This window comes from Sus scrofa, chromosome 6 (assembly GCF_054392235.1).
Source record: "Sus scrofa isolate SSC_HxYL_T2T_F1_AM1 chromosome 6, Sscrofa_HxYL_maternal_Yorkshire_Landrace_v2.0, whole genome shotgun sequence".
NCBI classification, from domain to species: Eukaryota; Metazoa; Chordata; class Mammalia; order Artiodactyla; family Suidae; genus Sus; species Sus scrofa.
The window spans coordinates 105,086,153-105,113,347 of record NC_139388.1 but is presented as its reverse complement, the minus strand read 5'-3'; the positions used below and the strand labels follow the sequence as shown (position 1 = coordinate 105,113,347).

The following is a 27,195-nucleotide window of genomic DNA, read 5'->3' as shown; positions in this document are numbered from 1 at the left end:
GATGCCTTATGTATAATTTGAAAGGAGGCAGATTCAGATATCCTGGCAGATGGGGATTTAGTTCTTAGGCTAATCCTTTTAGGCACAATTTCTCAAGTTTCAGAAAGTTTTATGAAAGAGTCAGCAGGCAAATTTGGAACAAATCAGATTTCTCAAAAAGGAAAGCTTAGAAATGAATAAGAAAATTCTAATTCTCATTTAGAATATCTTATTGGTGATCAATAAATCCTCACTCTGGGTATAGCCTTTTTTGTTTTATGCTGTTTCTGTCCTGTATATAAAGTTGCAATGACTATCTTCATGTCTGTGATTCTCAAATTTATTATTAAAATGTTACTGATTTTTACCCAGTTATCCTGCATGATTAGTTAGTTTATAAATATATATATTTAGAGCTCTGCACCTAATAAGTTTAAGAAATTTAAATAAGCCAGAGATGCTTAGGGGACATCAGACTTAAGTGAGTGAAGGAACTGAAATCTACAGCTCACCTGTGACAGGAAATAAATATCAAAGTTATATGACCAAAAACGGAAAGTAAAAAGTAGCTAAAATTTGAACATTTTCATAGATTCTTATCTATCTGACCTCGAAAAAAATTAAAGATATAATAGAGAAATTAGGCTTTCCAGCTGCAGAGTTTCTCAGCTAAAAATAACCTGATTTTACATTTCACCTTGAAGCTGCTGCTTCCCACTGAGTTTAAAGGCAGAATGTCCTGCAGTCAAAATATTGGTCATAAGTGGTTGATTCTTTTCTCAAAAGGAGATTCATTAAGATTGTAATCAGAACCATGTTTGGTTCAACAAAAAGGCTAGGCTAAATGTTGGTTCTTTTCTAGAGAGAGACTTAAAAATATAATCGGGAATTTTAGGAGTGTAAGAAGAACTTGTGATCAAAAGATGTGCAGTAGGAATTCAGACAAAGAATTCACTATGCCAAAAAATGATGGGACCCTTCTCTAAATGGACTTTTATCATAACTGTGCAGGCTTATGTAGGTACAAACAAATGAACCAAACTGTGGTGGAGAACCACAGTGAATAGATGTTTTTTCCTCCCTTTACAAGCGTTGGGCAACTTTAAAAGTTTGATGACAGTAAATTTGCAAATGTGATTGTCTTCATCTTCCAAGTAAAACAATCTTGTAGTTTTGTAGAACTGTGACTGAAAGCAAGCATAGTATAATTCATAGGAGAACTATTCTCTAACCCTGAAAATGAGACTGTAATCCCTATCCCACCAAAAAATTCCTAGCTCTAGGGGAAGAAACAGACTCAGACGTCAGCAAGTACAATGTAAAATTTTGTAATATAATGAACATAGGGTAAAATATTAAGCTAAATGCACAACTTCTCTGAAATTGTTTTGGAAAAGAATTTTAAAAACAAATAAAGTTTGCTGTCATTACTATTGTTTTATTTATTTATTTATTTATTTATTTATCTTGTTAGGCCCATACCCATGGCATATGGATGTTCCCAGGGTAGGGGTTGAATTGGAGCTGTAGCTGCTGGCCTATGCCACAGCCACGGCAACACCAGATCCAAGCCATATCTGAGACCGTCAGCACAGCTCATGGCAACACTGGATCCTTAACCCACTGAGTGAGGCCAGGCATCGAACCCAGGTGCTCATGGATGCTAGTCAGATTCGTTTCTGCTGAGCCACAATGGGAACTCCTCTCTTGTTTTAAAAACACATTCACAGCACTTTCTAAAGTCACTTTCAGTTCTTTAGCAGTATGAAAGATTCCTAACTAGAAAAAGGATTATTTTGATAAAACAATAATTAGCAATGATTGGTTGATTTCACATTTATTATTATCTAAAGCTTACCTTTGTTTACTTTAAGCTATTATAATAATACTTTCCCCTTAAAACCTCTCTCACCGTTTCTATTGCTTACCTTCCTAATCTTTAATTCACATGAAAAGATTTGTTACACTTAGTCTGGGTCGGCTATGTAATCTCTTCAAATGGGCTTGCCTTATCTGGATTCATTTCACATTACTGACTTTAAGTGGGAATACAAATGCTAAATGCGGACTTAAAAAATGCATATAGACATACACAAAGGAGTGCCTACACTGTAAATTCAATCCATATACTGTACAAAAATGGCCAGCACTAATCTATGATGTCAGAGACTAAGATAGTCATGCCTCCGGAGTGGTGATTAGGATGTGAAGAGATGTGGTGACACAGCCAAGTGATACATCTCATGAAGGCTTAGCTTCCTTGTCCAGAGATAGCTGCATGATAATATGTATAACTTCTGGGCACACCTTGTGGTGAGCATAAGAGTTGAGTAAACCATAGGTAGTGTCAATCACCAGCGGTCTAATGGCAGTCTGATGGGTTTCTCAAATTCGAAAGGTCCATTTCGAGCTTTGCCATCTTCCTTTGCCGTTATCCACCCAATTTGCTGGTGACATGGCGCTCATTCTTCTTTTCCCTCCTGCCCCATCGTCACGAAGCCCACTTTGTGGACCAGCTTTCTAGAGTGTAACAGTTTCTTGTATTCCCATGGCGTGACTCAAGGCATCAGCCTTGCTCACTTGTCTTACTTCGAGTGCCTACAGGTATTCCCTCTGCCTCAAAAAACTCCTTATAATGCAGGCAGAGTGGGTTTTCTAAAACGGAGCTCAATCAGGCCACATGCACACCCTGCTTAAAATTCTACATTGGTTTCCCATTCCCTTAGGATAAACTCCAACTGCCTAATATTTAAACTGTCTTAGCAGGCCTCTCATAGCCTGATTTGTCTCTTCTTCTAGCTTCAACTCTTGCAATTCCTCCTTTATAGCCTATACTGCGAAAGGGTTTAACTTCATCCAGTTTCTCTTCCACATCCTAGAGTGTCCTCTTTCAATTCACACATTATTAGAAATAGTGACATTTTTAATAAGAATGTTTATTTAAGACTAATATTTCTGTTAGAAATATCCCTCGTCTCTGTGTGTCTCCCTGCCTCCCCCACTGTTAGGGACTGAATTGGCCCTCTCTCCCCCCTCCAATTCATGCATTGAAACCCTAACCCCTAGTAGGTCAAAATGTGACTGTGTTTGGAGATAGAGCCTTTAAAGAGGTAATTAGGAGTTCCTCTTGTGGCTCAGAGCATTATGAACCTGATTAGTGTCAATAAGGATGAGGGTTTGATCCCTGGTCCCTCTCGGTGGGTTAAGGATCCAGCTTTGCCGAGAGCTGATTCAGGCCCCCAAATGAGAGCTGGGCGAGGCTAGTTCAGAACTGAAGTTTGAAACTCAGAGAAGCTTTTAATTGATTTAATTTTTTTGGTGAATTTTTATCTGGTACTTCATGTATACCCGATATCAGAACTATGAAAGTAGTAAGAGAGTCTCTGCCCTCAATGCATTTTCTGTCTCGTGGAAGAGGCAGACGTGAGAGCAAAAAAATGGCAATTATTGACGGGGCCTGGGACAGGAATGTGTTCCAGACCTGGGGGCACAGCAGAGGCAGCAGCTGCGGCCATCTGGCGAGACAGGAGAGATGGCTAGGGCAGCAGCCTTTGGCTTGAGTTCTGCCAGAGAAACCTTCGAGCAAATATAGCTCAAGTTAGAATGTGCCAGACAATGCTTTTGGCACATTGCATATAACTTTTCTAAGAAAGGGATCGTTATCAAAAGTGACTTTCAAAAAATTGATACAGCCATCATCCAAGTACACCTCCTCCCTAGAGTTCCTTTTTCTTTTATACTCAGTTGTGAGTTTGTGTTACTAACTATATCTATTTTGAATCTGTGTTCAGTAATTCAGTTCCAACATTTATTGAATACTTACTTTGTGCCAGGTGCTGTTCTAGGCTTTGGCGTACACAGATCAATGTCTTAACTTCCAGTTCATGGTCTCATAGGAAGACACGTATGTAAATAAGTGATTTAGAATACAGGTGTTTATAAGCACCCCAACATAAGTGTTTAACTCTGAGTAGTAAGGGAAAATGGTTAAGATTTCTTGGAGGGAGGTCCCGTCGTGGCGCAGTGGTTGGCGAATCCGACTAGGAACCATGAGGTTGCGGGTTCGGTCCCTGCCCTTGCTCAGTGGGTTAACGATCCGGCGTTGCCGTGAGCTGTGGTGTAGGTTGCAGACGCGGCTCGGATCCCGCGTTGCTGTGGCTCTGGCGTTGGCCTGTGGCTGCAGCTCCGATTGGACCCCTAGCCTGGGAATCTCCACATGTCGCGGAAGCGGCCCAAGAAATAGCTAAAAAAAAGACAAAAAAAAAAAAAAAAAAAAAAAAAAGATTTCTTGGAGGTATTTACAATCCAGATAGGGTTTTGAAAGCTAAATAAGATTTAGAATTTTAAAAGAAACTGAAGAAATAACAACTGAGTGTTAACTTTTAAATACAGTGTTTATGGAGGATTATATAGCATAGCGAATGTGATTAATAAGTGCATGGGCTGACCTACTGTATTCATGTGTCACATGTGACAGAGGACACACATATTGAGGGCTATTGATATTTATAAAGAATCTACAAAAAAGCAGAGTTTATTCATAATTATTTGTATCATTTTAGGCCTGTTATATCCAGATTAATAACATAATCCAAGAAAGAGAAGTAAGATTCTAAACTTTCCTGAGCAGGTATGATTTTTGTCTTACAGATGAGTTTACATGACAAGGTTCTATAAATATATGTATATAGCATCCTTGTCTCATTCCAAGATGTCAGGATGCATTAAGTTTTGCTTTTGGGGCTGAATTGATTTCTTTTTTCCTCTTGGTCAGTGGAAGCCAGACGTCTGTGCTGGTCCTAGCTCTGCCTTGCTTACCTTTTAACGTAACACCTTCTCTCATGCTGTTACCATGCTGTTTGCAAATGCGCCTGTAGTCTTGGGAGTACACTACTATTGAAAAGGCTTTTCATCCAGCAAGTTGACCTGCTGCTGAAAAGCCCATGGAACCATATGACTATTTGGTTCATAGTCATATGAATGAACCAAATACAGGATTTCTCATCCTGTATTTTTCCTGATTGAGCTTATAAAACCGATAGAGACAACAAAATGTCATTCCCATGAGTAAAAACATTGATTTGTGCCCTGTGAAAGCAGAGGTGGTAACTGGTACCCTGGGGAATTACTCTTCAGGTTTTATGACATCAGAGCCTCCGTGTCTAATTCTGGGCAAATTCCTTAACCTCTCTGTGCCTCATACAGCGTCAGAAGCCTATCTGTGCAATTCTGGGCAAATTACTTAACTTCTCTGTGCTTCCATTCCTTGATCTGTAAAATAATGGAAGTAGTAGTACAGTTTCATTGGCGATACTGAGGATGAGATTAATTAGTACATGTAAAGCCCTTAAAATACTAATCAGCACCTAGAAATTCCTAAAGTGTTTTATTATCATCGTTTTAAACCTGGAATGACATGTTGTTTATACACTTCTACCTCTAAAAGTTTAGTCTGGTTTGGCTTCCTAATATAAAAAACATATTCTACTATATATATATGTATATGTATGTATATATGTGTATGTGAAGCATATAAATATGAAACATCAACACTTGAGAAAAATAAAAACTGTTTCATTTATTAATGATCTCTAATGATGGGAATTAAAGACACATCTTGGGAAAGACATATAACTTGTTTGACTTGCAAATTGGGAAGTCATATTATTTTGTTTTCTTTCTTTCTTTCTTTTTTTTTTTTTCCTTGCTTTTTGAGGCTGCACCTGCGGCATATGGAGGTTCCTAGCCTAGGGGTCAAATCGGAGCTACAGCTGCTGGCCTACACCACAGCCACAGCTACGCCAGATCCGAGCCGTGTCTGCGACCTACACCACAGCTCATGGCAACACCGGATCGAATCTGCAACCTCATGGTTGCAGGATTCGTTTCCACTGCGCCACGACAGGAACTCCTGTTTTCTGTTATTTTTTTCTTCCTTGTTGGATACATATATGACTCAGTTTTACTTGCTGGGTACATCCTTTGCAGAGGAATTACCAGAAGGCTGTTGTTTACAACCCAAGCTCAAGAGCCGTTGAAAATGGGCAGTAAAGTCCAGTTTTAGTAGAAGTACAGCATAAAAGCAGCAGTCATCCTGTGACTTAATGCTCTCACTATGCAGTTGAGTTAATAATCATTACCACATAACTGTTAATAGCCAAAGCTGGCTGTTCACAGCTTATTGTCAACAAGAACTATCTGCCATTCTGGATTCAAAGCACACTTCCTCCTGACAATCATCTTGCTTCTTTTATTCTGAGGAATCATTTCGGGACCGTTTGTGTTGTCAAGGAAGCTATGGTTTCACTTCCAGACTTTTTTTTTAATTTCAAAAAGGAGATGAGTTGAGATCTTGACACATGCTAAAACCTATTTTAAAACATACTCGTAGTTAAAGGTATTAGCTAATGATAATGTGGCCCTGTTTATGCAAGTACCATTACTTTGGTTATATTCATTCACCCTTCACCTCCTCCTCCTGCTATATCTGTTATTATGAGGTATCGTTTCTTTTTTTAATTCTACTGGCATAAAGACTTTTGAAAATAAAAATCCATCAGCATTTTCCAGCTGACAGCAGCTGAAGTTAACACTCTGGTGAGGCTGGTTTTCTTCTCTCCATGAATAAATTACTGCCAGGTGGAAAGCAATAAAATCATTCATCAATATTCAAAATGTTGTTGTGAAGAGAAGGCCGAAGACAGAAAACACAGATGCTCTAAGTTTTGAGCAACAGATAGTTTTGAGCAATAGTTACTTTGATCTCTTTGTCTCAGACATTAAACTTGAAATGTGTCTGGAAATGGCACTAGAATAACTCTTTTATTTCAGCAGGAACTGTCAAAATTTGATAAGCAACCAAAATTGTGCAAATTTCATCTTCCAATGGACACCTTAACACCTTGTTTAATATGGTAATTTCCAACCTCTCCTGCTCCAGTCACCCATCTGATCCTACTGGATTGCTGGCTTTACTATTTGTTGAAAGTTCTATGAAAGGAAGTATTTTTTTCATTTTTGCAGAGATCCCATCACACACACGCTGCGTAGTGTGTGTGTTGAGGAGTGGTTACTATGGAGTCACTTACTAAGGGTGACTCAGCTATTGGCCAGGATCTGAATCTCAACATGGCTTTACATTTTTCTCTGCTTTTTAAGCATGCGGAAACTTTTGTGACAGAATGGAGAGAGGGGGCAAGGGTAAAGAGGAAGTACAGTTGTTCTTAGAAAATATTTTGAATAAAGAATTAGAAACTCAGATTCTGTGTTGGTTTACTTATACATGGTGTAAACAAGCCCACTATGAATTTTTTTAGTAAACAAAGTTATATTTGTTTCAGTGACTTTGTCATTAAGTTTTTGAAAAAGAAAAATTGAGAGAAACTTGAAAAGACAATTAATTTGTGATGTGAGGCTAAGAAAGAACTATAAGTTGTAAAATGGCCATCAGCCTGTAAAAAAGTTTTTATACTGGAAAATTTGGGCATTCAGGTAAATTTCCAGAATATACCTGAAAAAGGGTCCACTCTGTAATCTCCATTATTATCATCCAATGTCTTATCAACGGAAAAGGAAAACAAGTAAAGCTAATTATTTAAAAATATTTATCAATCATTTTTAATTTAATATATCGACATATACCATTGTGTAAATTTAAAGTGTACCTATTAATTTGATTATTTGTATATTGTAATATGATTGTCAGGATAGAGATAATTAACTAGTTATAATTTCTTTTTAGTGGTTGGAATAATTAACTTTCAGTCTCTTAGCTAGCTGGATGATTATAGCACAATGTTGTTTATATTGATTATACTGTGCATTAAGTCTTTATGGCTTATTTGCTCCTGGTTGTAAATTCGTACCCATAAACATCTGTCTTATCCCCTCAACCCCCATCCCTTGGTAGCCACCATTTTCTGCACATGTTTGATGTATTTTAGATTCCATATATGAGTGATTCCATACAGTATTTGTCTTTCTTCATCCACCTTACCTCATTTAGCATAAAGTGCTCAAGGTCTATCCATGCTGTTGCTAATGGCAGGATTTCTTTTCTTTCCATGGCTGAATAATACTCAGTTGTATATACCACATCTTCTTTATCCATTCATCCATTGATGGGCACTTTGCTTGTTGCCATGTCTTTGCTATTATGCTGCAGTAAGTATTGGAGTGCATATATCTTTTTGAAATCTTGTTTTCATTTCCTCTGTCCGTATGCCCAGAAGTGGAATTGCTGGATCATATGGTAGCTCTATTTTTAATTTTTTGAAGAAACTCTGTATTGTTTTCCATAGTGGTTAGACCAGTTTACATTCCCACTGATGGTATACAGTGAAAACAGTTCTAATTTCACAACATCTCACCTGTGCTTATCTCTTGTGTTCCTGATGATAGCCATTCTAACATATGCATGGTGATATCTCATTGTGGTTTAATCTGCATTTTCCTGGTGATGATTGATGGTGAGTATCTTTTCATGTATCTATTGGCCTTTTGGAAGTCTTTGAAAACATACCTGTTCAGTTCCTTTGCCCATTTTTTAATCAGATGGTTTTGTTTTTGTTTTTGATCTTTAATTGTACAGGTTTTTTTGTTTTTTTGTTTTTTTTTTGTCTTTTTGCTATTTCCTTGGGCCGCTTCCGCGGCATATGGAGGTTCCCAGGCTAGGGGTCTTATCGGAGCTGTAGCCGCTGGCCTACACCAGAGCCACAGCAACGCGGGATCCGAGCCGCGTCTGCAACCTACACCACAGCTCACGGCAACGCCGGATCATTAACCCACTGAGCAAGGCCAGGGACCGAACCCGCAACCTCATGGTTCCTAGTCGGATTCGTTAACCACTGCGCCACGACGGGAACTCCAGGTTTTTTACATATTTTGGATATTAACCCTTTATCCAATATGTGGTTTGCAAAAATTTTCTCTATTCTGTAGGTTGCCTTTTCATTTAGCTAATTGTTTCTTTTGTTATGCAGAAACTTTTAAGTTTGATGTAGTCCCATTTGTCGATTTTCTCTTATTGCTCCTGTTTTTGGTGTCACATCCAAAAATATTATTCACAATACCAAAATGAGGAACTTTTTTCCATGCTTTCTTCGAGGAGTTTTACAGTATCAGGTTTTATAAAAATCAATGAAGATACAAACAGAAAGCCATCCTATGTTCATGGATCAGAAGAAATAATATTGTTAAAATGTCCATACTACCCCAAGTCATTTATAGATTCACAGAAATAGAAGAAACCATCCTAATTCATACAGAGCCACAAAAGACCCTGAATAGCTGAAGCAATCCCAAAGAAAAAGAACAAATTGGAGGGATCACACTTACTAATTTCAAACTATACTACAAAACTACAGTAATAAAAACAATATGGTACTGGTACACAAATAGACAGCTAATGTTTGACAAGGGAACCAGGACAATCCAGTGGAAAAAAAAGATAGTTTGGTGCTGAGAAAACTGGATAAACACACGAATAACAATGAAACTGGACCATCTTTCACCACTCACAAAAATTAACTCAGAGTGGACCAAAGGAAAGATATCTTTGTCATAATTAGTTTTAAAATGAATTTGACTCACTGTAATAGCATGTTTACAACTGTGCTAAGGGAAAATTGAAAATGATACCAAGACTTCCACTATATATACAGATATGATAAAGAAGAGGTAATCTTTATCCTCAAACTGTTTCTAATTACCACAAGAATAGCTCAAGACTCTAAACAAAAGCCTGACGTGCTCTGAGAATCAGGACACAATATCTCCTCTCCTGCCACAGTCAGAAGCTGAGTAAGCCCCAAAGTTACTGCAGTAACCCATCTTCTGGAGGTTAAACCTCCCTGAGGCTGCAATCTGCTATCTGACCAAATGGAGTAAGCTAAGACTGTTAGAATCTGTTTCTAAGACTGCTTTTGAATTCAGATCAATCAGAACTTCCTGTAAGATCATTCTGCATCACATCTTATCAGTATTTATGTATAATCAACAGGGTTAATTAAATAAAGCCCTTTAAAAGAGTCATTGCGCTTAATCAGCTCAAGTCTAAAAACAGTTATTGGACTCACAAACGTTGTACTCTGACCTTGGTGCTAAAAGATGGTAGCATTAGAAATTGTAGGCAGTTGCTGAGTACCAGCGATTTGATTGCATAACCTTAGATATTTTAAAAATGTGCTTAACCAGAAAGTCCTATACTATTGAGTTTAAACCAGGTGACCAATACCATTTTATGCCTTCATCTCTAATGGAGAGCTTATAGTGACATAAGAAAAAATATGGCTCCTCAGCAATTATTGCTAAAGACTTTGGCAGTTGGATACAAAATCAGCTAGTGCTGGATTTGATTTGCTGATATTTTGTCGAGGCTGTCTTTGTTTATGTTCATGAGCAGTGTTGGTAGGTTTTTGTTCTTGTAATGTCTTTGTCTGGTTTTAGTATCAGGGTAATCCTGTTTTTTAATAATGAATTGGGAGGAGTTCAGTCTCTGTTTTCTGTGCAGGTTTGGTATTGTTTCATCCTTATTTGTTTGATAAGAAACAAGTGAAGCCATCTGGGCCTGGAGTTTTCCTTGTGAGAAGGTCTTAAATTATGAATCCAGTTTCTTTAATAATTATAGGTAGGTTCCATTTCTTCCTACGTCAGTTTTAGTAGTTTTATATCTTTCAAGGAATTTGTCTATTGCATGTAAGTGGTTGAATTTATTGGAGTAGAGTTGTTTATGATATGACATTATTTTGGCCACCTCCATGGCATGCAGAAGTTCCTGGGCCAGGGATGGAACCCCTGCCACAGCTGTAACCAGAGCCACAGCAGTGACAATGGCAGGTCCTTAACCTACTGAGCCATGAGGGAACTCTCTAATATGTCCTTATTATCCATTTGCTATCTTTAGTATTTTTAAGAATAATTCCCCTTTTCTTTCCTGATACTGGTAATTTTTTTCTTATTTCTTGACAAAATAGTTATAAATTTACTAATTTTATTCATTTTTTCAAAAACCTGGCTTTTAAATAATTTTTTTCCATTGTTCATCTGCTTATTCTTTCTTTCATTTATTTTTGCTTGTTCTTACCATAATTATTTCTTTGCTTTGATTTATTTTGGGCTTAATTTTTTCTTCTTTTACTAGTTTTCTAAGATAGAGCTTTGATCATTGATTATAGCCCTCTCTTCTATTTTAATAAGCATTCAGTGCTATAAAATTCCCTCTGATGATTGTTTTAGCAATATCCTACAAATATTGATATGTTGTAGTTTTCTCTTGTGATTTCTTCTTTGATCTCTGGGTTTTTAAAAAGGATATTCTTTAACTTTCAATATTTGGGGATTTTCTAGATATCTTTCTTATTTCTAAATGAATTCCTTTTGGTCAAAGAACATACTTTGTATGAGTTAAATCCTTTAAAATTTATCATGATTAGTTTATGACTGGGCGTATGATTTATGTTGATATTCTCTGTGAACTTAACAAGAATTATATACTATGCTCTTTTGGGTGAGCGTATTCTATAAATATCCAGTAAGTTAATTTGGTTGATGCTTTTGCTTAAGTTTTCCGTAATTTTCTTTTTGATTTTCTGTCTACGTATTCTATGTATTGCTAAGAGAAGAGTTTTGAAATATTCAACTGTAATTGGGTTTTGTCTTTTATCTTTTCAGTTCTAAGAGTTTAACTTCAAATACTTTGAAGCTTTGTGTTTCAGTGCATACACATTTAGGATTTTTAAGTTTTCTGAGTTTAGCTTTTTATCGTTAAGAAATATTTCTCTTTGTCCTTAGTCATATCCCTTGTTCTAAAGCTGTGAAAGCCATAGAGTTATGCTATTCAGACCTCCTTTCCAAAAAGTAGTTTACTTAGCCCACAGCCTCAGCTACAACACTTTTGGGATTTGCCACATATTCCCACTGTGGCTATGTTCTCCCCAGGGTGCCACAGCCCATGACTGACCTCTGTATGTTCCTAGACCACGGCTATTTCTGCCCAAAGCCAGCTCTTCTTTTGGGCAGTCTCATCTGGAGATGCCCCATCAGCCTGGCTGAGACTTTCTTGGATCTGCACTGTAGTCTGAGGCTCTTCTGACCCAAATCTTCTTTCTCCTCTTCTCCTTTCGCAGGTGTCAGACCAACATTCATGTGTGAATCCTGCTCCCTTTCACCTTTATCTTTCACAAGTGTTTCCCCCAATAAATCTTTTGAACTTTTGATTCAGTCTTGACATCTGCTTCCCCCAGGACTCCCACTGACAGGGAATCTACTTTGTCTGAATTAAACACGGCCATTCAAGCTTTCTTAGTTTGTATGGCATGTCTTAGTCCATCCTTTTACTTTTTCTCTGTGTCTTTATCATTTAAGTGTGCTCCTTTTACTCTGTGTGTTTATAATTAAAGTGTGTTTCTTGTAGACAGCACATATGGTTGCACTTAGTCTACTGTCTTGCTGTATGTTTTGTTTATCCCATCTCCTCTTCTTTCCTTTTCTCTTTTGTTCTTGCCTTCTTTTGGATTACTTAAGTAATCTTCTAACTTTCTATTTTATCTCCCCTCTTGTCTTATAGTTTTTTGCTCATCATCTTTAGTTATTACTCTGGAGTTTATTTACCGTATGCCACTTTATCTTATCTTGTCCCACTTTCAAATAATATTGGATTGCTTCATGTATAATGTAAGAACTTCAGGACTTTTTGCTTTTATTTTCTTCTTCCTGTCCTTTGTGATTTTGTTGTCATACATTGTATTTATTACACATGGCAAAAACCTCACAATACTTGTTATTATTTTTGTTTTACAGAGTCAGTTTCATTTTAAAGAAATGAAAATATAAGGAAATAGCTTATTTTATATGTACCCACATATTTGCAAATTCCCACACTTTCAGTTCTTTCATGTACATCCAGGTTTCCATCTTGTATTTTTTTTCTTCATGAAAAATATGCTCAAACATTTTTTGTAGTGCAGTTCTGCTGGCTGTGGAGTCTCTGTGCTTTTGTTTGTTTAAGAGTATTTATTTAGTCTTATTTTTTGAAGGATATTTTTACTGGATATAGAATTCTAGGTTAACCTTTCCTTTTTTTCTGTCTGGACTTAAAGAGGTCATTCTGTTGCTTTTCTCAAGTTTCTAAAGAGAAGTTTACAGTCATTCTTCTCATTGTTCTTCTAGACACAGTGTGTCTGTTTTTTCCACTCTGCAACTTTGGATTTTTTTTTTTTTAATCTCTTGTTTTCAGCAATTGCATTGTGATATGTCTGGTTCTGGTTTTCTTGTTACTATCTTTGTTGAGGTCCATTCAGTTTCCTGGATTTTTAGTTTGTAGTTTTCATCAAGTTTGGAAAATTTTCAGTCATCATTTCTTTTTATCATTTTTATCCCCAAACCCACATCCCAAGACTCTAATAACAAATGTGTTAGACTACTTTATTGTTCTGTAGGTCACTAAGGCTCTGTTCTTTTTTTCAAGCTTATTTTCCTGTTTGTATTTCCATTTGAGTATTTTCTACATTGTTTTGTCTTTGAGTTTACTGGTGTCTTTTGCAGTTGATTAATGTCCTGATAATCCCATCTAGTATATTTTTTTATTTCAATTTTTTTTCATTTCCACATCTGATTTTTTGTTAATTTTCCCTTTATATCCTCTTAACTTTCTTTTAAATCCTTACATGTATTAATCATATTTATAAGTTAGCTGTGCTGATTCCTCAGCTATGTCATTTCCCCATCTCTTTCTATCTCATTTTCCTGCATCTTTGCATGTGTAGTACATTTTTTTGTATAGCGTTAGATTTGGGGGAGGGGAGGTTGGTGGGTTTTTGTATTATTTTGATTCAGTGCTAAGTTTTGTTGTCTTTCTCTTAAAAAGTTTTTTAGGCCAGGTCTTTAGTAATTTTTACTGTAGGCCTGATTTAACAATACTACTAAACAGGTTCTTGAGAGTATCAGACTACTAAAGAATCTTCTGAGGAGGTGACTTAAAGCCCCAGGTGCTCAACAGAGACTTTCTCTTCTAGCTGGTAAAACCTCAAATGTCTCCAGCCCTTCGCCAGATCTGAGAATGGTTTATCTCGTAGATCCTCATTTGCTTTTGCCCAGTGTTATGAGGTTTACCTGGCATGTGTGCACCTTAATACTGAGCAATAAACTCAAGCAAAGCTCGTATGGCTTTCTTGAGCTCTTGTACAGATCCTTCATGCCTGGTACTTTTCTTATAAAATTCCATCTGCCTCTGCCTCCGTGGACTCTGTTCTCTGTCCCCTTTACTCAGTAAGACCCAGAGTTCTGGGGTTTCCTCTCACTGCACTGCCATTTGGAACAGGCAACCAGGCTATTGCCTGGGTTAACCATAGGACTCGCCTCAGTTGTTCCCTGTCTCAGGGATCTCACATCCCCTGCTTCCTTTAGTCTAGAATCTGTAAATAGTTTTCCACATATTTTAGCCAGCGCCCAGTTGTTTAGGCTGGAAAGATGGATCCAGTCCCATGTAATGCATCCTGGCCAGAAACAGAAGTTTCTGTTTTTGTAGATATTCTGGTTGTTTTCTTCTAGACTACAAAGATAGTCTATGAGACCATCCCTGTTCTGAGAGAGGAGCAGTTGTCGGAGGTGGGGGAAGGTGGAGGAGAGAAGAGGCTGGATGGGTCGGCTGAGGTTGAGCACAGAACCGTGAGTGGGCATCCCTGGAAAGAGGAGGGCATGGTGTCTGGGAGATAAGAGGGCTGTGGCCCTTTTCTTTCCAAGTAGTTTTCCCCAGTCATCTTTCACACTGAAGGAATCTAAGTCAAGGACAGCCTGTACATTCAGACTATTTCTAGACGCAGTTTCCTGGCTGCAAAATCCTGTATCTCTTATTTTATCCATGGATGGAATATTCTTTTTCCTTTGAATATCTTGGGCAATTTAAGTATTTCTTTTAATTATTTTTTTCTGCACCAGTGCTATTTATTGATAACTTCCAGAAGCCAGTCATTCTGTTAAGGGCATTCATAAATTCATTTAATTTTCATCAGGACCCTCGGAAGCAGGCACTAGTATGATCTCTATGTTATCCAAGAGGAAAGCAAGGCTTGGAGGGCTTAAGAAGTTTCTGGAAGATCGCACAGCTTGGAAGTGGCAAAGCCAGGGGCCTTGTATCCTTCTCACTTCATGCCCTGTGCTCTTAACCTTAGGTTTTTCTTTCTCTACTGCACACTACCTGTACTTAGATATTTCTGTACCTGTCTTACCAGGTCATGAACTGACTGAGGACAGGGACTCTGCACTTACATATTTTATGTCTTCCAAGTATTTAGCAGAGGCCTTGCCCACAGCCAGTTGAGGGAGAGGAAAGGAGGGAGAAATAGTATCTTCTTTGTTTCTCATTTTGGGGAAGAAATATCCCTAACCTTTTAGAATTAACTTGCCATAAAAATACATCCTTATCAACAAGATTAATCTTTCCGTGTAACTTTGTTTTGCTTATTTGAATCAGCTGACAGGAAATCTGCTGTTCTATAAAACAACAGATGGCAAAAAGGAAATATTCATTATGGGTCTAGTGTCCAGTATACATACCTAGTCGTGATATATTTTGGGATAATGTGTTCTATGATGTTTGCTCCTTTTAGTCATACTGATGAATTATTTTCCCTTATAGGATTGATTTTTATGTTTTCTGCAGCATTAGGTAAATATTTATGATACACAATATATAATCTCAAATAATGATAGAAATAGCATAACAGGACCCAGTAATCAGTAAGTTGAAGTTATTCTTATATTATTAACCAAATACACAGTGATGTCCTAGTGTTAGGAACTAGGGCCCTATAATGGTTCTACAGGAAATAGCTAGTGGGGTACATTAGCATCTGCAGGGGAGGATGTCAGAGCTTCTTGAGGAACTCTCCTAAAAGAGTCTTTCTTCATTAGCCAAAGGAGAAGCTCGACTACTGGATGGCAGTTTGCACAATTCATCCCCTTTTCGGGGGTCAAATGTGTATGTGTTTAAGCCACAGCTGATAACCCTCCAGTCCAACTCACAAGCTCCATGTAGGTGGATATTTGTCAGGAGGGAGGCTACAGGTAAGGTGAGAAAGCCTTGCTATTGGAAGCTGTCAAAAATCAAGTTGGAGACTTCTTTAAAATCTTTAATTAAAACTGCCTCTAGCACTGGGGGGTGGGGTGGGGGGCTATGTGAGAAAAGGAGGAAGAGGGGTGCAACGAATAGTATCTTCAGTGCCTGAAACTCTGAGCTTAGAAACACAGAACAGATACCTGTTAAAGGCAATACATTCTGTTTTTATCTGACCATCACCCTCTGTTTCTCACAGATTCTTTTTTGTTGGCCAAAAGCTGTAGAACTTTCAGGTCCAGTGATTATGAGATGCTTCCTCATCGTTTGGAACTAAAATGACTTCATTCAATGCAAGCGACTTTAAATTGTTATCTTCCACCTTTAATGCTTGCAAAAAGATCTGTAATAGAATAGCTCTTTCCATATCTGTACAGCAGGAGCCGAGAGAGGGCAGAAAAGAAAGGAATGAGATGTGGAAGGAAAGTCTTATTTCTCAAGCAAAACAGGAGAAATCCTTAGAAGAGGGAATTATGTTTCCCATGATCTTTTTAAGATGCAGGATCTTTCCTCTCATGGTAATTTTATAAAATGAACGAATATCCACCAAAGTCGCTTTCTCCTATATACATAAGAGATTAATGAGCAGCCATCAAAGAATTGATTTTTAGTCTCTAGTGGCCTGAACTGGCCTGAACTGGATTCAGGCAATAATGTGAAGGCTCAAAACTAAATCTATTGTTTTAGATTCCTGAGCTCCTCCTGTCTCCCAGCACATTGTTACGTTATATTAAACATTAGTAGTCGGATCATAAGAGCCACAGGGGACCACCACTCGAAATGCTCTTTAAAAAAATCTATGAATCCTTATCAAATCCCGTTGCCCCCCAGCTAGGACTTAAAGGGTAACAGAGGAAAGAGAGTTTCCACTTTGAATAGAAGCAGTCCCGAGGTTGGAGTTTAGGTACCTTCTAAACTAGGCTAAACTTTTTCAGTGAATTAATTCATATTGGACATTGTACCTCATGCCAAGATGTAAGAATACATCTTGTACCGTGACGTAAGAAGTTTGTACATTCACCATCTTCATAATATATTTGAACAAGGTGATCTAACAAAACATGGACATGTTTATCTCAGATATTTTTAAGAGCTCCCACTTGTCTTAAAATTCTATTATGTTGCATTTTTCCTGGGATGTTTCTCCATAGAAAAAAGTTGCAGTACATATACTAATATAATAAGTATTTGTTACAGGCTTCCTGTGGGTAGAGCACTGGGCTTGATTTTGTCTGAAAGTATGCATTTCATTTATTTAATGGATATTTATTGCATGGTGATGTATGCCATGCGTTGTTCTTGATCCTGGGAGTATTGTTAACTCTGTATTACCAATGAGGTCTTTGGCCCTCTTGCAACCTCAGTGGGAAAGGCAGACAATGCACAAGCAAACAAATGCATACATAATATAATTTTGGGGAGAGGAGAGAAGATGTATTTGCTTTTTATCCAGCTTCTAAGTAGCAGCTGCTGGGAAATTGTATACCATGGTGTAATAACAGCATGCTCTGACTTTTCTACAGGGCAAAGTATGGGGTCTTTTCCAGTCGTCCTGAGCAGTTTCACACATAGACATGTAAAATATGTGTTTTCAGTCCTGCTTATTCAGTCAAAGAAACCGAGGCCTAGAGAGAGCTTGGGTGCCTTTCTTTAGTTAAAGCTAGTAAATGGCATAAGGCTTTTTGAATCAGACCCATGCTTTCTGACCATAAGTTGCATGGTTTTTCTCTGCATTATTGCTTGATATATATATTGGATTAATCATCAAAAATTCTTTCCTTTTTGCATTTCAGGTTAAAAAAATCTTTTAGGAGTTGAAAAACTTATATCAAGTCATGACAGATACGATTTTTGCTTTTGACTTTAAAAGTACTTTTAATAAAGCCCATATCTACTTAATGGAGAGAAGAAGGAACGGGGGAAAACAGTTTCTAAAAATTGCCCTTGGACACTGCATGGGTTTTCATAAATCTTAGCCTTCTCAGGGCTGATTACACTTTGCAGTCTTCCTTAGGAAATGGATGAAAATTGGAGCTGGGACACAAACAGGAAGGCTCTGAGGCAGCATTTGTCCCCTCAGGCACCACCTCTTTAAATAGCTACTGTGCACTGGGAATTAGTTCTCAGTTTAGGCAAGAAGCTCTGTTGCCCTTTGTTTCTCTGGCCCCTCAGGGCTGGAGGCAGCCCGCAGGTCCTGCTCCGAGGTGAGGCTGAGCTCTGCATGTGGTAGGGTGCCTGTGGGCTGCGAGGCGGCCTCTCCACCTCTGGGCCCTAAGGACTCAGGGCCAAAGGGATGTTTGGTGCTTCTCTCTTAAGAATATCAACTGTGAGACTTCTAACCTGTTCAGAGGTGAGTTTCAGAGCACTTCCTAAATCAATAACATGGGCTACAGCCTTCTTTCTGCAGTCTGGTTCTTCTACTTAGAAGCAGAGAGAAGGAAGCAAATCGTTGCTCCAGCTTTTTTGGGTGTTTTAAATCTATGTTTAAGTGAATGCATAGGTGGGGCTTATAGCTTTATTAGTAGTACATAATGATAGGTGAGAGTAAACTGTAATTTTTTAACCTTTCAAACATTTTTGTTGTGGCATGAATATGTTTCTGAAGCTCAAATACAAAAGGAAAGTAGATAAGCTTTATTACTAATTTGGGAAAAACTAGTTAACATAAATGCATAAAAATGAATGGCTTAGAGGTCTTGGGCTTCCAATTTCTGTTTTTGAGCAGGAGCCTTTAAACTATCTAATCTTTCCAGATGATTATCTAATTTTAGAAACATCTACGGAGGTGGACTCCATTACCCAAGGAAGGTCTTCCACTTCTCAATAGAATTAAAATATTTCGTCGGCAGGGCTACCAACCTTCCCCTTGTTTTTAGTGCTGGGACAAAGGGCGCCAACCAGAAATGGCTGTGTTCCTTGTCCTGGTCCCAGAGAAGACGTGTGAGTGAGACAGGAATCCTCCTTATGAGCCTGCAGAAAAGGACTCTGCTTGGGCTGTGTAAGACATGCCTCTGTCCATTGCTTCTGACCCTTTCCTAGTCTCCGCCTGCTCTGCTCTTACGTGTACTTTCTTGGAGAAATTGGTGCCTGAGATACAGTGCACGCTGGAGCCGAAGGTCATCTGATGAATAATAGCAAGCAGAGGGTCTACTTCAAGCAACACAAATGCATCCTTTTCCCAGGAAGGGTTCCATAGTATCTGTCCACCTCCTTTCACGTTTACTAGAGCCTTGTCATCCATCCAGCCACTTTGTCAAGGCTCTATATCTGTCTTTTATTTTCTTTTTATTCCTTTTCTTGTCCTTTGTCTTTTGGAGGGAAGGGGAAGTATCAGGAAGGGTGGTTTTGTTGTTTATTTGAATTTCATTTCCTTTAAATTAGATCAGAATCATTTGCTTCAGGGTATTCTGGGTTCTTTTTAGGTAAGTAGCATCATCTTTCTATTTTGAAGGTATGTTTGTAGTTTCTTTGTTGTTTTTAAGTTGTTTTACTAGTGTATTTTGTAATCAAAGGTGAAGTCTACTTTAGCGTCATTGAGCCGATTTTTTAGATTAGAGTGTGATAAGAAAGCCTGCTTAGATGGAATTATTATTTATTTATTTTTGGTATTGGGGGGATAGGGAAATTTTTTTAGTCTTACCTCAGATTTCAGGGGGTGGCAGTAAGCAAAATTAAGTTTCATGGTAAGGGATAAAATTTCCAGCATGATGTCTAGGATTGTGGCAAGAACTTGATGTGCTCATTTATTTGTGAAAATAATTTAGCACTTTTGTGCTTTGATGATTATTACTAAATAAGGAGTCTTTAAATCTTGTCATTAATAAGGAATTTGCATCATATTTAGAAACCGTTTTGAGTTTCACATTCTACAGTTTCCTTGTGATAGCCCTTGTGGTTCTGCCTGTAATCCCAGCACGCTGCCCTACCCTCCCACCCCAACCCTGTACGTGCCTTATCTTTTATACATTTAGTAAGGCCCTTGTTCACTCTTAAGCCCAGGGATTGATTGACTAGACCCTGTGCTAATCAAAGACAATTTTAAGATGTGATTTCTGTTTAGATTTGAAAATGTAAACAAAGGACCTGATTTTTATGATTCTAAGGTAAAGGAAAAAAAAATCAGATGGAAAACAGAACAACAACGCCTACCTTATTACGAAAGCAAGCAGAATCTTTGCAGATAAGGAATTCTGAAGACAATGGGCGTAATAATTCAAGGTTCTCATAGCCAGGGATCTGGCAGAAATTTTATGAAAAATAACAAAATAGCTTATGAGGTGAGCTGAAAGGAAATCAGTTGGCCCTCTGTAATAAGTAGAATGACAAAGTGAAGTCACAGATTTACTGGAAGGCCTCCTACTGACCCCAGTTGAGCTGAGTGCAGGAATGTGTTTCCAAGCCTGCTTAAAACCCCAGAGGTGGTGTTTTGAATCAGTCTTGCTGACGTAAACACAGACCCTGCCTGGAAGTTTTCCAAAAGCAGAGAGCAAAGGCAGCTCAGTCGAGATGTGCAGTATTATTGGAGTGAGGACATGGGGAAGCAATTTACCACCGCCTTGGGAGACTGTGCAAGAGCCTTTGCGCTTTCTGAAGGCGTGGTGCAAGCAGGCAGTCAGGCCATCACAGAGAGAAGATTCCACCCACAGTTGCCTCCAAGTGCTTGTCTAAACAGAAGGAAGGAATTGTTTCTTAGCGATAGAGAAGCCTGTGGAGTTTTTACGGGGAAAATCCTATTGAGAGGAGTGTTTGGACAGTGTGAGGGCTGATGAGATGGACATTCATTGCGCGGCGACTTTAGTGATGAATAAATGATAGGCTGACAAAGCTCAGGCCCCAGACAGACTCAGGCTTTATAAGTGAGCAGAGCAAACAGGTCTTGTCTCTGTTAGCTATGGACGTCTGTGTAAGTAACTCTCCATTTGTTAGATGTAGTTCATTAAAGGAACATGAAGACAATTTTTTCTTTCTCTTATGAAAATACATAATAAAATTGGGGCCAGCTATGTAAAGGATACCTTGGGTGAAATGCAGAGTTCTGTTTTTAGACTTTCCAAGAATCCAGGTTGGTCCTTCACCGAAAGAGAAAAAAAAAAATCACTATTTGGGACCTGAAAGGTTCATTATGTTGCATAAAAAGACAGAAGGCGCAGTATTTCTGATAATAGCAGAGAGGTTTTCACCCTGTCTTTCCTCCTGTTCCACAAGTTGCAATGCTAATTCCAAATAGTGCTTCCGTAAACTTCGCCAAGAATGCTGGAGATAGGGACACAGGAACGCACGACAGTCTTGCCTGCTGACGCCAGTGAAGAGAGTCTGCTGGTTGACCAGCTACCTTCAATGCTGGTGGAGGGCATCCACAGGCATGGCAGGAATAGTCCAGGCAGGGTGCTTTGTAGCAATGTAATTATAATGCGGCCAACAGAGCGTACACTTACTTCAAAAGTTCTTTTTATATAACAGCGGAGTATACACCCGTTGTCTTTCATTTCATTCTTTGACAACCTCAGGCTATTCAGTTGGTGGGAATATTTTAGTGTATTTTAGGTAAAACATTAGAGATTTTTATCACTTGACCATCTCAGGCTGCTGGTAACACCTCTGCTGCTCCTCCTCCTCCTAACAAAAACCCTAAAGCAGAGTCTCCTTTTGAATTAGGCAAGTCTGTGGAGAGGCCTCACTAATAAAAGGGTGCAATTTTTTCAAGAACTGCTTTCTCATCTGTGAGATAGAAGAAGGCAGGCATCAGCGGTACACAAGTCCATCTGAAACATTTTCAAAAATAGTATAAATTCCCAAGTATCAGAAGGCCTGAACTATGAGAACGCCTACCACTAGAATCTGAGGTTTTGATGATCGTGGTGGGAGTGGGGTTATGGAGTGCGTGCAGGCATTTTACAAAGACTGTGTCACTCATCGTCACAAAGAACTCCACGCAAAGGCATTTATCCCCAGTTTACAGATAAGGAGACTGAGGCACAAGGAGGCTGTGTCTTCCCCATGTTTGTACAGATGATAAGAGGCAGGACAAGAATGTGAACCCAAGTTTGTTTAACTGCAAGTCCTAGGCATTTCTCGGGCACAGTGATGAGTGAAGGACACAGTTTGTTCCCTGTTGTTTTTCAGTCTGGAGGTGGTAGAAAAATTTGTTGAGGTTTTGGTGGAAGAGCTGTAGGATTTGCACAATTCAGGGAGACCATTTCTCCTCATTAACGGGGCTCCCAAGTTCTCTATTCTGACCTCTCTCTTGAAGGAATAGATAGTAGCTACTCCTTTTCCACGGTAATATGTAAATCTTGTTGTCTCTCTGTGTGTGTATGTGTGTGTGTGTGCTGTCATGCAAGAAAATGGGAAAGGAATCACATTACTTCTTATGAATTGCAAACATCTGAGAAAAAATGTGTCATAGAGAATTATTGTGTGTTCTTAAGCCCTAAGAGGACTCACTGAGCATTTTCAGTAATAATCTGTTTACAGTTGTGCTTACTGAAGATTTGGCATTTTGGCAGTTACTTGACCATTTTGGATTTATAAACTGATTCATTTGTCAAAGTCCGGCTCAAATTCCACACCCCCTTTCTCCTTAAAGCACTGCCTCACCACTGCCCTCACACTGTCGCCTTCTGCAGATTCCTAAAGACTAGTCTATCAGTATCTTTCCTTTAATATTTATATACCATACTCAGCAAGGTAGGTATTCCTCTAAAAGCATCCTCTTGTCTCTGGCTAGCCTGTGGGCCTCTGTTGGATGCTGATTGCTTCTTCTACCTCAGAACATTCCTCCTTCCCCATTGTTAGTATGGAGCTGACCTTTTGTATTAGTTGATTTCTTGGTTAATTATCCTCCCATTGGTTCTGTTTTTGTATCATGCACCTACTTAGTTTGTTCTTCTCATGCAGTTCTTGAACTATTTGAAGACGGTGGTCACGCGTCCTTGGAGCCTTCTCAGTTTCTCCAGTGCTTCCAACATTTCCACACATGGTGCAGCTTCCCGTGGGCCCTCTTCATCCATCCTGCTCTGAATTCAGCCCTGGCCGTCAACATCCTTCTCTAATGTGGTACCCAGAGCAGAATTCCAGGTCTGCTGCATTTTGAAAGATCATTTCCCCATTCTGTATGATGGACTTCTCTACATCTGTGCCACTTAAGACCTGATTACGTAGTCTTCTTGGCGCCCCGTAGCACTGTTGCCTTGCACTGCCCTTGCATTTGGTCCCCATCTCTTCATCTTTTTCTCATGAACTGTACTGCTGCCAGGCGGCAATCATCCTAAACATGTACAGCTGAAGTTTCAGAACTTCATTCTCATTCCTGTTGCATTTCACCCTGTTAGCTTCAGTCCATTAGTCCTCCCAGTGGAGGATTTTTTTAATTTGGGTTTTATTATCCAAAATAGCTTATTAGACTAGTAAGGGAAATGATCTTCTGAGAATAAAATTCCTAAGGTGTCAAGAAGGTTTTAATAAATCTTTCCGAAGAAGGTCACTACCCATGTCACCTTGTTGGGGAAAGCTTTAGAGGCTTTTCCTAGCCTTGTGGTTAAAGCCCTAAAGCATCTTTCTGTGGTATCTGAAGAGTCTTTCCAGCTATGCCTGCTGTTGCACCACCAGCCAAACCAGACTCCTTGACCTCTCACCCTGTTCCCTGCACCCTGCGCCTCCCCCGCCCCAGGCTGTGTGGCTTTGCTCACCCTGGGGCATAGAATGCAAAGTCCCGCCTCTTCCACGTCTGCCAGTCAGAAGCCTGCACCTCCTCCTCCTTGAGGTCTTCCCTGAACTTTAATAAGGAGTCGTTGCTCCTTCCTTTGAGTTCCCAAGTGTTGTCCAAAGCTCGCAGTGAGTACTGAATTCTGCTTTATGTTAGTTAGCAGCACAGATGGTGGTGAGAGCAGAGGCTCTGGGAATGGACCATCTCTGTGCCCATGCAGGCTGAACACCTTAGTAACGGCGTAACCAGGGGTGTGTGAAGTTTTCTCGCTAACCCTCGGTGGTCGCATCTGTAAAATCAAAGTAGTAGTACCTGCCTTATAGGGTTACCATGAGGCTTGAAACTGTTAGTACGGTTTTAAGCACTTTGAATGGTGCCTGGCACATAGCAACTGCTAAGAATTATTAGCTATATCTAGAGATAATGAATTTTACTGAAGAAGCTTAAAATAACTCATGTGTGTGCTTTTTGAATTTTTAAAATATGGATATTAGAGGATATAGTTATGAACTTTTAAGCTATGAACTCTAAGTATTGGAGAGGTGCAACCTTTTCCCAAAGAGGTGAGATGATCTCCAGCTAGAGGCTAGAGGCACAAATTTTTCTCTATTTGCAAATACTCAGTCACCATTTTTATAAGTGCTGTGCATGTTTTTTTGGTCTCGAATGTGCAGGCAACCTGGAGAAATACGACCTCCATGTTATGAAGTGTGTTTATCAACATTGCAATTGAGCAACTTAATTGCTCAAAGCCTGAGTTTAGTTAGTGTGCCAGCAGGCAAATGCCTGTTTGCATTTCGCTTTGTATTGCATGACAAAAGAAATAGTAAAATATGTTTTCTTTATTCCCTTGAAAAAATGCATCCTGGTGGCAGAACATCAGAAACTTAGGCATCTAACTTTTGGTATCACTGGGGGCAGCAATCTTTAGTCTGATAACTCGCTCTGACCTCAGAATTTATTGAAGGACTCCCAAAAATCTTATGTTGGGCTAGGTAGTGTTGAGATGTTAAGAATTATAAGATGAACTTTCTGTACTCAGGTTTATCTGGAGATACAACACATAGTAAATAAAACACTAGTATAAAGCATATTATATGGAAATTCTATACTCGGTGAATTACTAAGTTAGTAGTGTAGAAAGTGGGTCTTTTAAGAGCTGCATTTGCTACAAATCTAGTTCAGGTTTTTTTTTTTTTTCCCAACTGTCGCTTCAGGACTCTCTATAGACTAAAGAATACAAGGCTTGAGGATATCGTCAATTAACTAACAATAATGTATTTGTACAAAGTGTTTCTTCTTTGAAAATGTGCTGTATGTGAAATAGTAGACATGTCTGATGATGAGGACTGTAATAGCTAAAACCTTATCATCCTAATTAATTCTGATGATAACCGTATAATAGTCTCCCATTTTTTGGGATGAGGGGAAGATTGGGTCTCAGAATGGACACATAGGTTATTACATTAGTAAGAGGTAAATAAATCTGTGATTTGATTCACATCAGTCCAAATGAAAAGCCCTCATTCTTCTTTTTTCTTTGTCTTTTTAGGGCTGCACCCACAGCATATGGAGGTTCCCAGCCTACACTATAGCCACAGCAACTTGGGATCCAAGCCACAACTGTGACCTACACCACAGCTCATGGCAATGCTGGATCCTTAACCTACTGAGCAAGGCCATGGATCGGACCTGCACCCTCATGGACGCTAGTCAGATTTGTTTCAGCTGTGCCACGACGGGAACTCTGAAAAGCCCTCATTCCTAACCTCTATATTATCATGTCCCCATTGATGCTTGTTCAGGGGAATCCAAGGTTAGATCATTATGGCCAAACTGTAGTGTATATGATTGGAGGAGGGCACAGAGATGAGTTTGAAAACTGAGCTAAGGCAGGTTGTAATGAAACTTTTTAGGGAGTTCCCATCGTGGCTCAGTGGTTAACCTATCTGACTAGGAACCATGAGGTTGCGGGTTTGATCCCTGGCCTTGCTCAGTGGGTTAAGGATCCAGCATTACCATGAGCTGTGGTGTAAGTCACAGACACGGCTCGGATCTGGCGTTGCTGTGGCTCTGGCATAGGCTGGCGGCTACAGCTTGGATTCGACCCCTAGCCTGGGAACCTCCATATGCTGTGGGCGTGGCCCTAGAAAGGGCAAAAAGACAAAAAGAAAAAAAAGAAAAAGAAAAGAAAAGAAACTTTTAAAAAGCTAACGAGTTTGGAACATCATGCCAACAGTTGGGGAAACCTCAACAACTGATGACTAACAAGAGAGTGGCCTTATGTGATTTTCATCTTAGCAACATAACTCTTGTAAGAGTAGGTGAAGGGTATTAAAATGTAAGGAGACAAGATATTGGGAGACAAGTTAGGTGGTACCATAGCCTAGGCGTATCATAAATTTGTCGCCCTGGATCTGCAACAAAATTGGAAAAGATGGATTGAGAGATGTGTTGAGGTGGGCCTGTCCAGGGTGGAGGGCAAAGGAGGAGAGTGGGAAATGGTGGGTGTGCACTGATGCCATTCCTCAGGTTGGGGCAAAGGCGTGATTACAGTTGGTGGGCATGAGGTGGGGGTGGCTGAGTTTTGAACTTCTCCTTTCAGGTGAAGGAGAACATAGTGAAGACAGTTTGACATCCTGAAAGATCAAGTTCAGAACAGTCAGACCAAAGAGTGAGAATCCTCAGCCTGTAAGTGTATCCATGGCAATGGATAAGGTCATGGGGAAGGGCTGGGGGTGCTGCAAGTAGAGGGATACTGAACAAGGACGAAGGACAAAACCCGGGAAAGCAGCCAACATTGAAGGTATGGCCATCCTCAGCCATGTGCCAATCTGACGGCTATACCATGGACTCAGATTAGATGTAGGAATTTCCCAAGCCTCAGTCAGCATGATTACAAGCATAATTTAGAGTAGCTTCCTTAGCTATTGGCTAAGCCATTAGTCATTGATCTGTACTAGCATCACTCTCAGAGAATTGACTCTGAACTTGGGAAACAGTTTGCTCTCTGTAAATTGACTAAGGATTGGTATCGTCTGGAGATGTGTGGGACTCACTCATATATTGCTTGTTAGATGTCCTAGCATTTCTTTAGGATTTTTAAAAATAAAATTTGTATGTTACACTTCTCGTTTTAAAATAAATTCATAAAATGATGGAATCCACATGAACCGATCCCTTAATGAACTTAATGAACTCCCTTAATGAACTCCAGGTTTCTTGTGAAATGTCCTGGAAACTTTACTGCTGGCTTCCAAGTCCTAAAAAAATGGAAGAATGCTCAAGTCTAATGTGGTTTGTGGTCTTTCAGTAATGAGCAGAAACCTTCTCTAAAAATTGGTCATATTGTCCGTCCATAGCTATTTAGCAATGACCACTGCATGAGAAACAACAACAC

At 39.2% G+C, this 27,195-nt stretch overlaps 1 protein-coding gene across 50 annotated transcripts in view; it reads left to right on the top strand.

Annotated features, from left to right (window-relative positions):
* ARHGAP28 (Rho GTPase activating protein 28) overlaps positions 1–27,195 on the top strand; it is a 187,492-nt gene that overhangs the window by 50,909 nt on the left and 109,388 nt on the right. For 10 of the 50 annotated variants that reach the window (XR_014807649.1, XR_014807645.1, XR_014807633.1 and 7 more), the window contains exon 2: positions 26,401–26,486. The exons of 15 other annotated variants lie outside the window; for them this stretch is intronic. Coding sequence is in view for 2 of the 35 variants with exons in the window: in XM_084964192.1 (XP_084820318.1) it covers positions 23,067–23,167 (101 nt within the window). In the remaining 33 variants the exon portion in view is untranslated. Of the gene's footprint in view, positions 1–18,209; positions 18,441–22,987; positions 23,168–26,400; positions 26,487–27,195 lie in introns of those variants that run through there. 25 more of the 50 variants (XR_014807641.1, XR_014807631.1, XM_084964210.1 and 22 more) reach the window with 6 other exon arrangements.